Source organism: Ahaetulla prasina, chromosome 4 (assembly GCF_028640845.1).
Source record: "Ahaetulla prasina isolate Xishuangbanna chromosome 4, ASM2864084v1, whole genome shotgun sequence".
Lineage (NCBI taxonomy): Eukaryota > Metazoa > Chordata > Lepidosauria > Squamata > Colubridae > Ahaetulla > Ahaetulla prasina.
The window spans coordinates 147,919,546-147,933,885 of record NC_080542.1 but is presented as its reverse complement, the minus strand read 5'-3'; the positions used below and the strand labels follow the sequence as shown (position 1 = coordinate 147,933,885).

The 14,340-nt window shown below is 46.0% G+C and overlaps 1 protein-coding gene across 1 annotated transcript in view; it reads left to right on the top strand.

Annotated features, from left to right (window-relative positions):
- The window catches only part of SETD2 (SET domain containing 2, histone lysine methyltransferase), a 67,592-nt gene extending 60,361 nt beyond the window's left edge, over nucleotides 1–7,231 (top strand). The window contains exons 16-22 of the mRNA XM_058179916.1: nucleotides 1,046–1,724; nucleotides 2,269–2,403; nucleotides 3,512–3,651; nucleotides 3,796–3,907; nucleotides 4,841–4,921; nucleotides 5,376–5,477; nucleotides 6,273–7,231. Coding sequence (XP_058035899.1) covers nucleotides 1,046–1,724; nucleotides 2,269–2,403; nucleotides 3,512–3,651; nucleotides 3,796–3,907; nucleotides 4,841–4,921; nucleotides 5,376–5,477; nucleotides 6,273–6,434 — 1,411 coding nt within the window. The 3' untranslated portion in view covers nucleotides 6,435–7,231. The remainder of the gene's footprint in view (nucleotides 1–1,045; nucleotides 1,725–2,268; nucleotides 2,404–3,511; nucleotides 3,652–3,795; nucleotides 3,908–4,840; nucleotides 4,922–5,375; nucleotides 5,478–6,272) is intronic.
- Nucleotides 7,232–14,340: the final 7,109 nt, after the last annotated feature.

Below are 14,340 nucleotides of genomic sequence, written 5' to 3'. Positions count from 1 at the left end.
ACGACTGCAACAGACAGCCACTTTGCACTCATTAAGTGAAGTATGCCTGCGACAGCCTCACTCAACAAATACCATCCATTGCAGTCCTAACTGGAGGACTATCTGCACGGGTGCATATAAAACAGGTTGAAAGGGTTTTTTACTTCATTTTTAAAACCTTTTTATCTTATACTGCCCATGCTTCATAACAGCCGTCCTAAGAAAATATAAAATAACCCTTGTAAAGTTTTTTTTTTAATACTGAAAATAGCAGATTGAAAAAAAGGAATAAAATGGTTTGAACCCAATAGGAATCAATGCTTGTGCTGGGAAGAATCAAAATTTAAAAATGCCTAAAATTCTATTTAATCGCTTCCAAAGACTGCGTGGATTTTAAAATGTTATTGACAGCCTCACTGGACACCAGAGCTGCCAAGAGTTGCCATGGGGGATGGCATCACGAAACAACTTTTAAGCCAAGACACTTAAATACAGCTAGTCTTCAACTTACGGCCGCAATTGAGCCTCAAATTTCTCTTGCTGGGTGAGACTTTTATTAAAAGTGAGTTTTGCCCCATTTTACGACTTTCTTGTCACAAGTGGCTGACTGTGGTTGTTAAGTTAGCAACATGGTCGTTAAGTGAATCTGACTTTCCATTGACTTTGCTCATCAGAAGGCCACAAAAGGGGATCATTGCAAAGATCATAAATGTGAGTCAGTTGCCAAGCATCTGAATGCTGATCATATGACCACAGGGACGCTGCAACAGTCGTAAGTGTGAAAAACAATTGTAGGTTGCTTTTTTCAGTGCTGTTGTAATTTCGAATGGTCACTAAACAAAACTGTTGCAAGTCAAGGACTACCTGAATTATGGTGTCTCAGAGTCCAAGCTGTTTAAGCTTTTGAACAGGGCAGTTTGGTCTTGTGGCTACACTGCTGGCTAGGTGCTGGGGAGTTCTAGTCCCACCTGATTCATCCCACGCAGCCATCTCGCACCAGGACTCTCAGCCCCGTTTTCTCTCTCTGTCTCTCTCTCTTTCTCTCTCTCTCACTCTCTCTTTGCAGCTACGACACACTGGCCACGAGTTCGAAGAAGAAGGTACGGCTGAAGGACCGCAGCAAGCTATCCACTGAAGAACGGCGGAAACTCTTCGAGCAGGAGGTGGCCCAGCGCGAGGCACAGAAGCAGCAGCAGCAGCTGCAGAGCCTGGGCATGGCTTCCCCCCTGCCCTATGACTCCCTGGGCTACGGGGCCTCCCACCCCCCGTTTATGGGGTACCCCCCAGGCTACCCCATGCAGGCCTACGTGGACCCCAGCAACCCCAATGCAGGCAAGGTGCTCCTTCCCACCCCTAGCATGGAATCTATGTGCTCACCAGCCTCGTACGAGCCCTCTCAGACTCTGGTGGGCCATGCCATGGAGCCTAGCCTGGCCACTTCACAGCCTGTGCCGGTGGTCCAGCATGTAGGAACACCCCTGGAGGTGTCCACTCCCCAGTATGTGGCCCCAAGTGACCCCATGGTCCACCAGGAGCCCGGCGTGGCTGTCTTGCCCGTGGCGGCACCTGGTCCAGTCCAGGGACAAAGCTACGGTGTCTGGGACTCCAGCCAGACGACCGTAACGGTGCAGCCCCCTTACTCTCCAGCTCAGTCTCAGCCCACCATCTATTACCAAGGACAGGCCTGCCCGACTGTCTACGGAGTCACCTCGCCTTATTCTCAGGCCACGCCGCCGATCGTGCAGGTAATCTCGCCATGGTGAAGTTATGACAGAATTGGTCTTCCATCAGGGCGGTCTTTTGGGGGAGACGCTCAAAGCAGGACTGCCCAAAACTTGTTGAGACCATCCACGGGTTGTCCTCGGCTTATCACCACAATTGTTTCCAGAATTTTCATCGTTAAGCAAGGTGGGGGATTCAGAGAGTTGTGCCCAATTTTATATCCTTTTTTTACCACTGTTGTTAAATGAATCACTGCCAGTCAGTGAGTCATGTGGTCATTAAGCAAATTCACCTTACCCCATTGACTGCTTGTCAGGTGGTCACAAAAGGGGATCCTGTGATCCTGGGACACTGCGACCGTCATAAATACAAGTCAGTTGCCAAGCGTCTGAATTTCGATCATGTGGCCCTGGAGATGCTGCATTAGTCATAACTCTGAAAAACAGTCCTAAGTTGCTTTTTTCAGGGCCATTGTAACTCTGAACGGTCACTAAATGAACTTTTGTAAGTTGAGGACAATATGTATGCTGACTAATCCCTGGAAATGGCTCTTCCTTTTTGTTGTAGAGTTACGCCCAGCCAAGTCTTCAGTACATCCAAGGACAACAGATTTACACCACCCATCCTCCGAGTGTGGTAGTGCAACCCACAACCGCCGTCGCCACTATTGTCACAACTGGACAGCCCCCACCGATCCAACAGGTAGAGACGGGAGGAAGCTTTTGCTCATTTCATGTCGTGGCGCTGTCAGACTTACAAAGTCGTTTTGCAGAAGCCTCTCTCTTCAGTGGGAGGGGTCCTCATTTCACAGTGGTAATTGGGTCTGGAAATTGTGCCGCTTATAAGTTTGAAAAGCCACCTTGGGAAGGAAACTTCCGCCAGTCTCAGTTGCTGTTGTTAAGCGAGGACTTTGTGGGCTGTTAAACGAGGACCTCACGCGACAGGAAGTTCCGATTTCCGGCTGGCTTCCCCACTGACTCATTGGAAACCATCAGGAAATGTCACAAGGGGCCCTGGAGACACTGTGATGGATGGAAGTATCGAGTCGGGTCGTTGATATTTATTCAGCGCTGTGATAAGTCCAAATGGGTGCTAAATGAGTAAGTTGTTAAATGAGGAGCCTTTTACAGCCGTATTTCTGAACTTGTCAGAATTCCACAGCCAGCCGCATAACTTCAAGGGGCCGAGGCCGAGGACACTCCCTTTATTGCAGGTGTTTCAGGTTACACTTCCCAGCAGGGGAAATATTCCTAAAAAGAATCCTGTCCTGTTTACCATATTTTTCAGAGTATAAGACGCAGCTTAGTTTTTGGGGAGGAAAATAGGGGGGTGGCGGGGAAATTTGCGTACCAGGTATTCATCTGGATAATATCCTTAGTTTGGTCAGCTTCAGCATATCAGATCGCTTCACTCGCTAGCGCCTCCTTAGGGCTGAAAAAAAGCTTTGAAAAAGCTACATTTGGAGTATAAGACGCACCCAAATTTTCAGCCTCTTTGGGCGAGGGGAAGGCGTCTTATATTTCGAAAAATACGGTAAGTATAAAAACAGGCTAGAAATATTGGAAGTTTTTGAAGAGGATTGATTTGCAGATTCACTTCTTCTCTCCTCTCCTCTCCTACCCTATCCTATGCTTTTTCCCTTTTTTTCTCCTTCCCCTTCTCCTCTCCCCCTCCCCTTTCTCTTTTCTCTCTTCCCTTCTCCTTTCCTTTTTTTACTTTTCCCCTTCCTTCCTTCCTTCCTTCCTTCCTTCCTTCCTTCCTTCCTTCCTTCCTTCCTTCCTTCCTCCTTCCTTCCTTTCCACCTTTTCAGCCAGAATTGGTGGTGGCCAACAACCTCCTGGACCTGCCTCCTCCATCTCCTCCCAAGCCCAAAACCATCGTCCTGCCCCCCAACTGGAAAACAGCCCGCGATCCTGAGGGCAAGATCTACTACTACCATGTAGTCACCAGGTAAGACCGGCCTCTGACCTCTGGCTCGGAAAGAAGCCCTGTGGACATTTGCCATATGGCAGGGCCTGTTCCTGTCTCCAGGGGTGTTGTGGGTTTGAGGTTTTGCTTTGGGGGGATCCAGGACTGACACCCCTCTCTGTGCAGGCAAACCCAATGGGACCCCCCCAACTGGGACAGCCCAGAAGATGATGCCAGCCTGGAGCATGAAGCCGAAATGGATCTTGGCACACCAACGTATGATGAAAACCCCATGAAAGTGAGTTGAATAGAAGCTCCCCCCGATAGGCTTAGAAAATCCATTCTATGCCTCAGCACTCAAAATACAGTCATTGTAGGTGTTTGTGTTGGAAAACGAGTCATAAATAGGTCTTGGGAGGTTTTGTCATAACTTTGAGCGGCCGTTAAGCAGCCCCATCGTAAACTGAGGATTATCAGTAATCTCCTCATAAAGAAAATATAATTACAGAACTTCTCAGATGAATCCTGAAAGGTTCTCTCTAAACCATGGGTCTCCAATTTCGGCAGCTTTAAGACTGGTGGGTTTCAACTCCCAGAATTCCCCAGCCCAGTAAGGTTGGAGGCGGAATTCTGGGAATTGAAGTTCACTGGTCTTAAAGATGCCATGGTTGGACAGCTGCTGCCTGCCATTGAGCTTCAGCCCTCTGATTATCAGAACTTCCTCTTCCTCCTCAACTTCCCCCCCCCTCCCCCGTCCCAGAGCTCGCCTTCTAACACTGATGATGTTACCTAGTTGGGTCACGAAACGTCTCAGCTCAGAGAGCAACCAGGACCCCCACAGCTGAACTACAAATATAATATTTCGTGGCTCTGAATTTGCCCTTATGTTTTGTTTTGAGTCACAGAAGCCTTCCCGTGTCTTGCTTCCAGTTACACTTCCTCTGAAGTTGTTATTGTTACCAGATGCAGGAAAAAAAATGGAAAATGCAAATAAAAGAATAAGTAATGAAGTAACTCTGACTGCAGAGTTACCTGACAGGGGAGAAGGGGAGCGTAAAAAGTTTAATCAATCAATCAATAATAAATAAATTCCCAAAGCAAAACCATCATAAAATTTCTGGCTTCTCAGTTGCCTTTTCCTCTGTGCGGGGAGAAGCCCTTTCTTTACTCGCAAAATATAACCGTTTTCCCCCCTATAATAATTCTCTGTTTCTGTCGGTCTTTTTTCTAGTCTTCCAAAAAGCCCAAAACTGCTGAAGCAGACACTTCCAGTGAACTGGCTAAGAAAAGCAAAGAAGTCTTCCGTAAAGAGGTGAATTTGTTTTTGTTTTCAATTTTATTTTCAATATTTTGGGTTTTTGGGGGTGGGTGGGTTTGTTTTTTGTTTTTTAGTTTATTTCTGTTTATTTTTTGTTTTATTTATTTATATCCTGCTGTTAATATTTTTATCAATAACTGAAGGTGGCAAACGGACCTAATGTACCTTCCTCCTCCTATTTTCCCCACAACAACAACCCTGCGAGGTGGGCTGGGCCGAAAGAGAGTGACTGGCCCAAAGTCCCCTAAGGTGGGACTAGAACTCATCATGTGACTAACTTAACAACTGAAGTGATTTTACTTTACAACTCTAGCAAGCAAGGTGATAAAATGGGAAAAAAACAAATGTGTTTCACTTGGGAACATAAATTTTGAGCTCCATTGCGGTCATAACTCAAGGACTGCCTGTATAGGGTCTCATATTGCCTCTCTTCCCCTCCCCCCACCAGATGTCCCAGTTTATCGTGCAATGCCTGAACCCCTATCGCAAACCTGACTGCAAAGTGGGGCGTATCACCACAACTGAAGACTTCAAGCACCTGGCACGAAAGGTGAGCAGTCAGCCTCTCAGGACAAGCAGGCCTAGAGGTCCCTGCCAGGGGATAGATGGGTGAAGGGAGTCAGACTCCCAAGCCCAGGTTCTTTCTCTCTTTTTTGTTTTGTTTTTCTTTTCTTTTCTTTCATTCTTTCTTTTTTCTCTCTCTCTCTTCCTTTTTTCTCTTATTTCCTTCTTTTTTCTTCTTTCTTTCCCCTTTTCCTCCTTCCTTCCTTTTTCTTTCCTTTCTTCCTCTTTTTCTTTCTTTCTTTCTTCCTTCCTTTCTCTTCTTTCTTTCCTTCCTTTTTTCCTTTCTTTCCTTTTTTCTTTTTTCTATTTCCTTCCTCCCACCCTCAATTTTTCTTTCTTTCTTTCTTTTTCTTTCTTCTTTTCCTACTTTCTTTTCTTCCTTCTGATATTTATAGAACCTTGTGGTTGCAATGCAGAAGCTTAGAGACACATCTCAGTGGCCTTCCTGAGTGGGGAAGATGTACCTGCCCCACTACGCTCACGGGAGGGGGGGGGGTCCAAATTCTGCCTCCAAAATCAGGAAGACAAAGATAATCCCTAGTGTAAAAGGAACCAAGGCTGAGGGAGGGAGGGAGGAAGGAAGGAAGGAAGGAAATAGGGAAACAGGGAGGGAGAAATTTCTCTTCTCCTCCTCAACCCCACCCTCCCTTCTAGCACTGATGATGTTACCTAGTTGGGTCACGAAATGTCTCAGCTCAGAGAGCATTTAGGGCACCAGAGTTGAGCCACAAATATAATATTCTGGGGGGGGTCTCTTCTCTCCCCCTCTCCCTCCTCTCAGCTCACCCACGGTGTGATGAACAAGGAGCTGAAATATTGCAAAACTCCTGAAGACCTTGAATGCAACGAGAACGTCAAACACAAAACGAAGGAATACATCAAGAAATACATGCAGAAATTCGGCACCGTCTACAAGCCCAAAGAAGACACTGAAATGGAGTAGAAGGATATATACATATATATACATATACATATACATACATGCATACATACATATATATGTATATATGTGTTTATGTATGTATGTATGTATATATATAGGTTTTAGGGACTTTACCCTCTGCTTTTCCTGGGCAGAGTTCACACTGTTGTGGGTCCGAATACACAAAACACAAGATTTTTGGCTCCAGAAACGTCTTCTTTTCCCAGCCGAATTTGGAGGCCGGTGTGGCAAAAACAGGGGCACTCAAATGTGTTTGCACAACCCCACTTGCTCACAAGCACCTCACTTTGCAAGCAGACCCCAAAACTGACCACCGGGCGGTGCTTCCATGCGCAACACAATGTGTGAGTCCATTCCCTGCCCCCCACCGAGATCTGTATAATATTCTTATGTGAATATATTGAATTATTTTTCCCCTCTTTTCGTTTGGCCCGGCCTCTTTTTTGCAGCCCAACACCTGTTGATATCATGGGAACACTTTGTAAGAATAGTTTTGGAAAAAAACAAAAAAGGAAAAAAAAAAAGAGGAGCGGTTGTTGGTTTGTTTTTTTTCCTTCCATTTTGGGTTTTTCCCCCCCAGTTTTTTGGTTTTTTTCCCCATGGTTCTCTGCAAAGGTTTCATCCGTTATCATGTAAATATTTGCAAAGAGGCCACCTCGACGTTTGGGGCAGGCCGTGCTGTCTGTTGATAAGATTGATTTTACTTGCTTTGAAATCACTTTAATTTCTCCAATTTTTACGGAAGTTTTTATGTAAAATGAAAAAAAAATTAAAAAATTAAAGAAAATGGTAATGAAGGAATGTGGAAGAAATTGATTTTTTTTCCCCCTCGTGGGAAGTTGAGTAGCGCTGAGGTAAGATGGGCGGCCTGTAAATTTTATAAATAAAAAATAAATAAATATTTATTATCAAAACAAAAGAAGGGAAAGAAAGTTTCTATAGGCAGTCCTCTCGACTTGTGACCGGATTCAGAGTTACGATGGATTACCTGGAGGGACCCATCCCCTGGATTCGAACTTCCAATGGGTGAGGGGAATACACGTTGGCAACACAGCAACATGGCCCCATTAATTTTTAATTTTTATTATTTAATTTTGTCGTAACAATATACACAAGCATCACACAAAAAGATTATATAATATGTAAACATATATGATGAGAAACAAGGAAGTATAAGCATATATATATATGTAGGGAAAAAACAATAGGACAGGAACGGTAGGCATGTTTGTGCTCTTATGCACGCCCCTTAAAGTCCTCTTAGGAATGGGGTGAGGTCAACAGTAGACAGTTTTTGGTTAAAGCTTTTGGGGTTATGAGAAGAGACCAGGGAGTCGGGTAATGCATTCCAAGCACAGACAATTCTGTTACAGAAATCACATTTTCTGCAATCCAAATTGGAGCGGTTGACATTTAGTTTAAATCTCTTGGTAGCTCTTGTAATATTGCAGTTGAAGCTGAAGTAGTCATTAACAGGAAGGACATTACAATGGATGATTCTATGAGTTAAACTCAGGTCCTGTCGAAGGCGATGGAGTTCCAAGTTTTCTAAACCCAGGATTTCAAGTCTGGTGGGATAAGGTATTTTGTTGGTTACAGAGGAGTGGAGAACTCTTCTCGTAAAATACCTCTGGACACGCTCAACTGTATTGATATCAGAAATGTGGTGAGGGTTCCAGACAGGCGAGCTGTAATCAAGAATTGGCCTAGCAAATGTTTTATATGCTCTGGTCAGCAGTGTGGTGTTCTTGGAAAAGAAGCTACACAGGATTAGGTTAACAACTCTTAGAGCCGTTTTTGCTATGTAGTTTTACATTTTATGATGGTTTTGCCAAATGTGGCCTTTATTTCCATTTGTAGGCAGAACCTCCCTGTTTCAAACTATGAATTCGCTTTTTTTTTTTAATTTACATTTATATCCCGCCCTTCTCCGAAGACCCAGGGCGGCTTACAGTGTGTAAGGCAATAGTCTCATTGTATATTTACAAAGTCAACTTATTGCCCCCCCAACAATCTGGGTCCTCATTTTACCTACTTTATAAAGGGTGGAAGGCTGAGTCAACCTTGGACCTGGTGGGACTAGAACCTGCAGTAATTGCAGGCAGCTGTAATAATTCCTACAGATGTAATAATTCCTACAGAGGAATGATTGAGTCTGTCATTTGCACCTCTATAACTGTCTGGTTCGGTTCTGCATCCCAACAAGAAAAACACAGACTTCAGAGGATAATTAGAACTGCAGAAAAAACAATTGCTACCAACCTGCCTTCCATTGAGGACCTGTATACTGCACGAATCAAGAAGAGGGCCGTGAAAATATTTGCAGATCCCTCGCATCCTGGACATAAACTGTTTCAACTCCTACCCTCAAAATGACGCTATAGAGCACTGCACACCGGAACAACTAGACACAAGAACAGTTTTTTCCCGAAGGCCATCACTCTGCTAAACAAATAATTCCCTCAACACTGTCAGACTATTTACTGAATCTGCACTACTATTAATCGTCTCATAGTTCCCATCACCAATCTCTTTCCACTTATGACTGTATGACTATAACTTGTTGCTGGCAATCCTTATGATTTATATTGATATATTGATCATCAATTGTGTTGTAAATGTTGTACCTTGATGAACGTATCTTTTCTTTTATGTACACTGAGAGCATATGCACCAAGACAAATTCCTTGTGTGTCCAATCACACTTGGCCAATAAAATTCTATTCTATTCTATTCTTCTATTCTATTCTATTTTAATAACAGGCTATCTTACAGCCTGAGCCACACCGCGGCCCAGTGTGCTTAATGTCCGATGCAAAAGTTGTAAAACCAAGTTGGTCATGTGAGTGATGCCATTGATGACTGTCACAACTTAACAACTGTGAAGGGTTCTGTCGTAAGTCAAAGACTCCCTCTAAGTTCCTTCCTCTAACAAGCTTTGATCCTTCAACGTTGATGGAGTTATGTGTGATTACAGGTAGTCCTCGACTTACGACAGCAATGCAGCCCCAAATTGCTGCTGCTGAGTGAGATGATTGTTAAGTGAACTTTGCCCCATTTTATGACCTTTCTTTTCACCATTGTTAAGTGAATCTCTGCAGTTGTTTACTTAGCAACACGGTTGTTAAGTGAATCCAGCTGCCTCCTTGACTTGGCTGGTTGGAAGTTTGCAAAAGGGGATCATGTGACCCTGGGACATTGCAACCGTCATAAATACGAGTCAGTTGCCGAGCGTCTGAATTTTGATCACATGAGCAGGGGGCGATACTGCGGCGGTTGTAAGTGTGAAAAACAGTGAGTCCTTTCCTGCAGGTTGGGCTGGCCTGCATGCAATGCCTAGTGTGGCCTGCAGGTGGCAGAGTTGCAGTGCCTTGAATAGGCTCTTGCCCAGGAAAGCATCAGACAAGAGGGCTGCGCTCTCCAACCTGGCGCCCTCCGGATTCTCCTTCCCATGGTTCCCAGCTGATTAGCTACCTTGGCAGGGGAGGGGTCTTGCGCCCCAGTCCCTCCAAAGAGGTAGCCTCGGGGATGGCAAAGGTTTTGGTTTCCTCTACTGGAGGCTCCTCAAAGGATGGTGACCAGAAGAGGCAAGCTTCACTGCCCCCACTCCCCATTACCTTCGGGACCCCCTTTGACCCCCAGGAACGATGGCATCAGCATTTCCTGCCCCTCTGAAGGGGGAAGCTTCTTACAAAGCTGAGATCCCAGAACAGCTTTGCTTCAACCTCTGCAATTCCCAGAATCCCCCAGCCGGTCATGGTGGATGGAAAACTGACAGTTTACTGGTCAAGTGTCCAGGGGATCCCTTGGTTCCTGGTGGTGGGGGGTGCCCCATTGCTTCAGGAAGCTTCTGAGGGCTCCACTTTCTCTTTCGTACTTCAACCTTCACCTTTCTAGCACTGACACGTTAATCAGCTGGGTCATTAAACATCTGCAAACAACGAAGCACAGAGAACGCCAAGGAACCCAGTCCCCTTCTTCCTCCTCCTCTTCTCCTTCTCCTTTTTCTTCTTCCATCTCTCTCTCCCTTCCTCCTCCTCCTCCTCTTCCTCCTCTTCCTTTTCTTCCGTCTCTCTCTCCTCCTCCCCTCCTCCTCCTCTTCTCCTCCTCGCAACCCCTCCTCCTCTTCCTCTTCTTCCTCCCCCTTCTCCTTGCAACCCCTCCCTTCTAGCACTGATGATGTTCCCTGGTTAGATCATGAACATATGCAAGGAAACCGCCCGGCTCAAGAGAGCACCAAGGAACCCACAATCTTCCTCCTTCCTCTCCCATATCTCCTTCCCAGCTGGCTTGCATCAAGAACAGATGCTTCTCCGGCTGCTCCCCTCTTCGAGGCTACGTCCGCGGGGCTTTCTAAGCAGCCAAGCACCCCAGGAAGGACACATGTGCACCACGCCTGGAGGTACCAGCCAGCCCGGACAGCCACACAATCTGGATTTCCCCTTGAGATTATCAGGGAAGCGCCAGCTCAGCCCAACCGATTGTGTTATCACAAGGCAATTAAAAGTAAAAGCGCTCCAGGAAGGGAGGTTGTTGGCATCCAAACATGGTGCTGCAGGATGCCTCCCTTACAACCATCCCCTCAGTTGGCATCATGCCCGTTCTTGGACTAAACCTGGCGGTCCCTGGATGTCCTGCCTCCCAGAAGAAATCCTGCTAGCACCCTGTTGCAAACCTTAAAAGAAATAATAGGGGACCAGAATTGCTAAATAAGGGGGGGAGGCTGTTAAGGGAGCTGTACCTGATTTTATGACCTTTATTTCCATAGGTGTTAAGCAGGTCCCTACAGTTGTTAAATGAATCTCCCTCCCCCAACCCACTTGCCTGAAGCCAATGAGAATAGTTGCGAGAAGGGAGGGTAGGAGTGGGAGGGAGGGAGAGAAGAAACGAAGGAGGAAAAGAAGGGATTGCAGGACTAAGGGGAGAACTAAGGGCCGGAATAGCTCAGGCTGTAAGGAGCCTGTTATTAGAACACAATAGCCTGCAATTACTGCAGGTTCAAGCCCGGCCCAAGGTTGACTCAGCCTTCCATCCTTTATAAGGTAGGTAAAATGAGGACCCAGATTGTTGGGGGGGCAATAAGTTGACTTTGTAAATATACAAATAGAATGAGACTATTGCCTTACACATTGTAAGCTGCCCTGAGTCTTCGGAGAAGGGCGGGATATAAATGTAAATAAAAAAATAAAAAAAACTAAGACATAGAGAAAGAAGAAAGAAAGAGAGAGAGAGAGAAAGACGGAGTGGCCGTGGATACCAGCGTCCCGGCACAGTCAGTTGGTCCCATTGCTGACTGTGGGGGGCGAGTCGTTGGCCCCCAGGGAGTTGATTCGCAACTTAGGCGTTCTCCTGGATGTACGGCTGTCTTTAGAAGAACATATAACCGCCGTCGCCAGGAGGGCCTTTTATCAGGTTTGCCTGATTCGCCAGTTGCGTCCCTTCCTGGACCGGGATTCTTTATGCACGGTCACTCACGCCCTCGTTACCTCCCGCCTGGACTACTGCAATGTCTCTACATGGGGCTCCCCTTGAAGAGCACCAGGAGGCTCCAACTGGTACAGAATGCGGCTGCGCGGGTGATAGAGGGAGCACCACGATGCTCCCATGTAACACCTCTCCTGCGCAGGCTGCACTGGTTGCCGGTGGTCTTCTGGGTGCAGTTCAAGGTGTTGGTTACCACCTTTAAAGCGCTCCATGGCTTGGGACCGGGATGTTTACGGGACCGCCTGCTGTTACCTTATGCCTCCCATCGATCTGTGCGCTCTCTCAGGGAGGGACTCCTTAGGGTGCCGTCAGCCAAACAATGCGGAGCTCAAGACTTTCTTATTTCATCGAGCAGAGCTGGCCTAATGGGAATTTTAATGGGGTTTATAGGGTTTTATAGGGTCTTTTATAATTTTTATCTTATTATTTTTAACTTTTAGCCAAATTGAATTAAATTTTTATTGATCTATTGTTTTTAACTGTTGTGTTACTGTTTTATTCTGGCTATACACTGCCGTGAGTCTTTGGAGAAGGGCGATATAAAAATATAAATAATAAAATAAAAAAAACGAAGACACAGAGAAAGAAGAAAGAAAGAGAGAGAGAGAGAGAGAAAGACGGAGTGGCCGTGGATACCAGCGTCCTGGCACAGTCAGCTGGTCTCATCGCTGACTGTGGGGCGAGTTGTTGGCCCCCAGGGAGTTGGTTTGCAACTTAGGCGTTCTCCTGGATGTACGGCTGTCTTTAGAAGAACATTTGACCGCCGTCGCCAGGAGGGCCTTTTATCAGGTTTGCTTGATTCGCCAGTTGCGTCCCTTCCTGGACCGGGATTCTTTATGCACGGTCACTCACGCCCTCGTTACCTCCCGCCTGGACTACTGCAATGTCTCTACATGGGGCTCCCCTTGAAGAGCACCAGGAGGCTCCAACTGGCGCAGAATGCGGCCGCGCGGGGGATTGAGGGAGCCCCTCGTAGCTCCCATATAACACCTATCCTGCGTGGCCTGCACTGGCTGCCGGTAGCCTTCCGGGTGCAATTCAAGGTGTTGGTTACCACCTTTAAAGCGCTCCATGGCTTGGGACCGGGATGTTTACGGGACCGCCTGCTGTTACCTTATGCCTCCCATCGATCTGTGCGCTCTCTCAGGGAGGGACTCCTTAGGGTGCCGTCAGCCAAACAATGCGGAGCTCAAGACTTTCTTATTTCATCAAGCAGGGCTGGCCTAATGGGAATTTTAATGGGGTTTTATAGGGTTTTATAGGGTCTTTTATAATTTTTATCTTATTATTTTTAACTTTTAGCCAAATTGAATTAGATTTTTATTGATATATTGTTTTTAACCGTTGTGTTACTGTTTTATTCTGGCTGTACACCGCCCTGAGTCTTCGGAGAAGGGCGGTATAAAAATATAAATAGGAAAGAAAGAAAGAAAGAAAGAAAGAAAGAAAGAAAGGAAGGAAGGAAGGAAGGAAGGAAGGAAGGAAGGAAGGAAGGAAGGAGAAAAAAGGGAGGGAGGGAGGTATTGTGGGGTGAAGGAAGAGGGAGAAAAGGGAGGGAGGGAGGGAAGGAAAGGGAGGGAGGGAGGGAAGCAAGAGAAGGGAGGAGAGGAAAGGAGGTATAGATAAATTAACATCTGTGGAACATCTGGAAAATACTGGCTAGCTTCCCAGAGAGCTCAGTTTAGCAGTTTTAATTTTTTATCAGCCCACCAAAGTTCCCCATCTGGCTCACCCTGAGGTTTTTCCACGTCTCCCTCTCAGTTCTTCCGCCTTTCCAGAAATCAAACCAAAAAGCATATCGCATCCGATTGCACTCACAAATCCCGGCACGTTACACCAGTTATCTATATAAGCAGGTCAGAGCTTCCATTGCATAATCCTGGGCTCTATCTTGGCCTTTTTTTGGCCGTGTGCAGTTCCAGCAATTCTGTCAACTCTCAAATTTGGAAATATTCCAGCGAAAAGTTACTTTTCTTCTACCCAGTTTGGTCAACTGGAAGAATTTAAAGTTGATGTCAATCTTGTCATATTATCTAATACTTAGGTCGTCCTCGACTTATGACCACTATTGAGCCCAAACTTTCTCTGGCAATTGGAAGAAGTTCCTTCCCCTTTCCCCTTCCTTCCTTCTCCTTTTCCTCCCACCCTCCTTTCTCCCTCACTTTCTCTACTTTTTTCTTTTCCTTTCTTCCCTCAATCTTTTCTTCCTTCTTCACTTTTCTTTCCTACTTTCCTCTTTCCTGCTTTGTCCAGCCTTCCTTTTTTCTCTCTTTTTTCATTCCTCCCTCCCCCTTTTCTTTCATTCTTCCCTCTCCTTCCTTCCTTCCCTTTCATTTTTTGCTCTCCTCTCTCCCTTGGTGTGCATTCATTTTGCTAAGGCCACACCCTTCTAAAACCTTTGGGGGAAACACACACACACTGG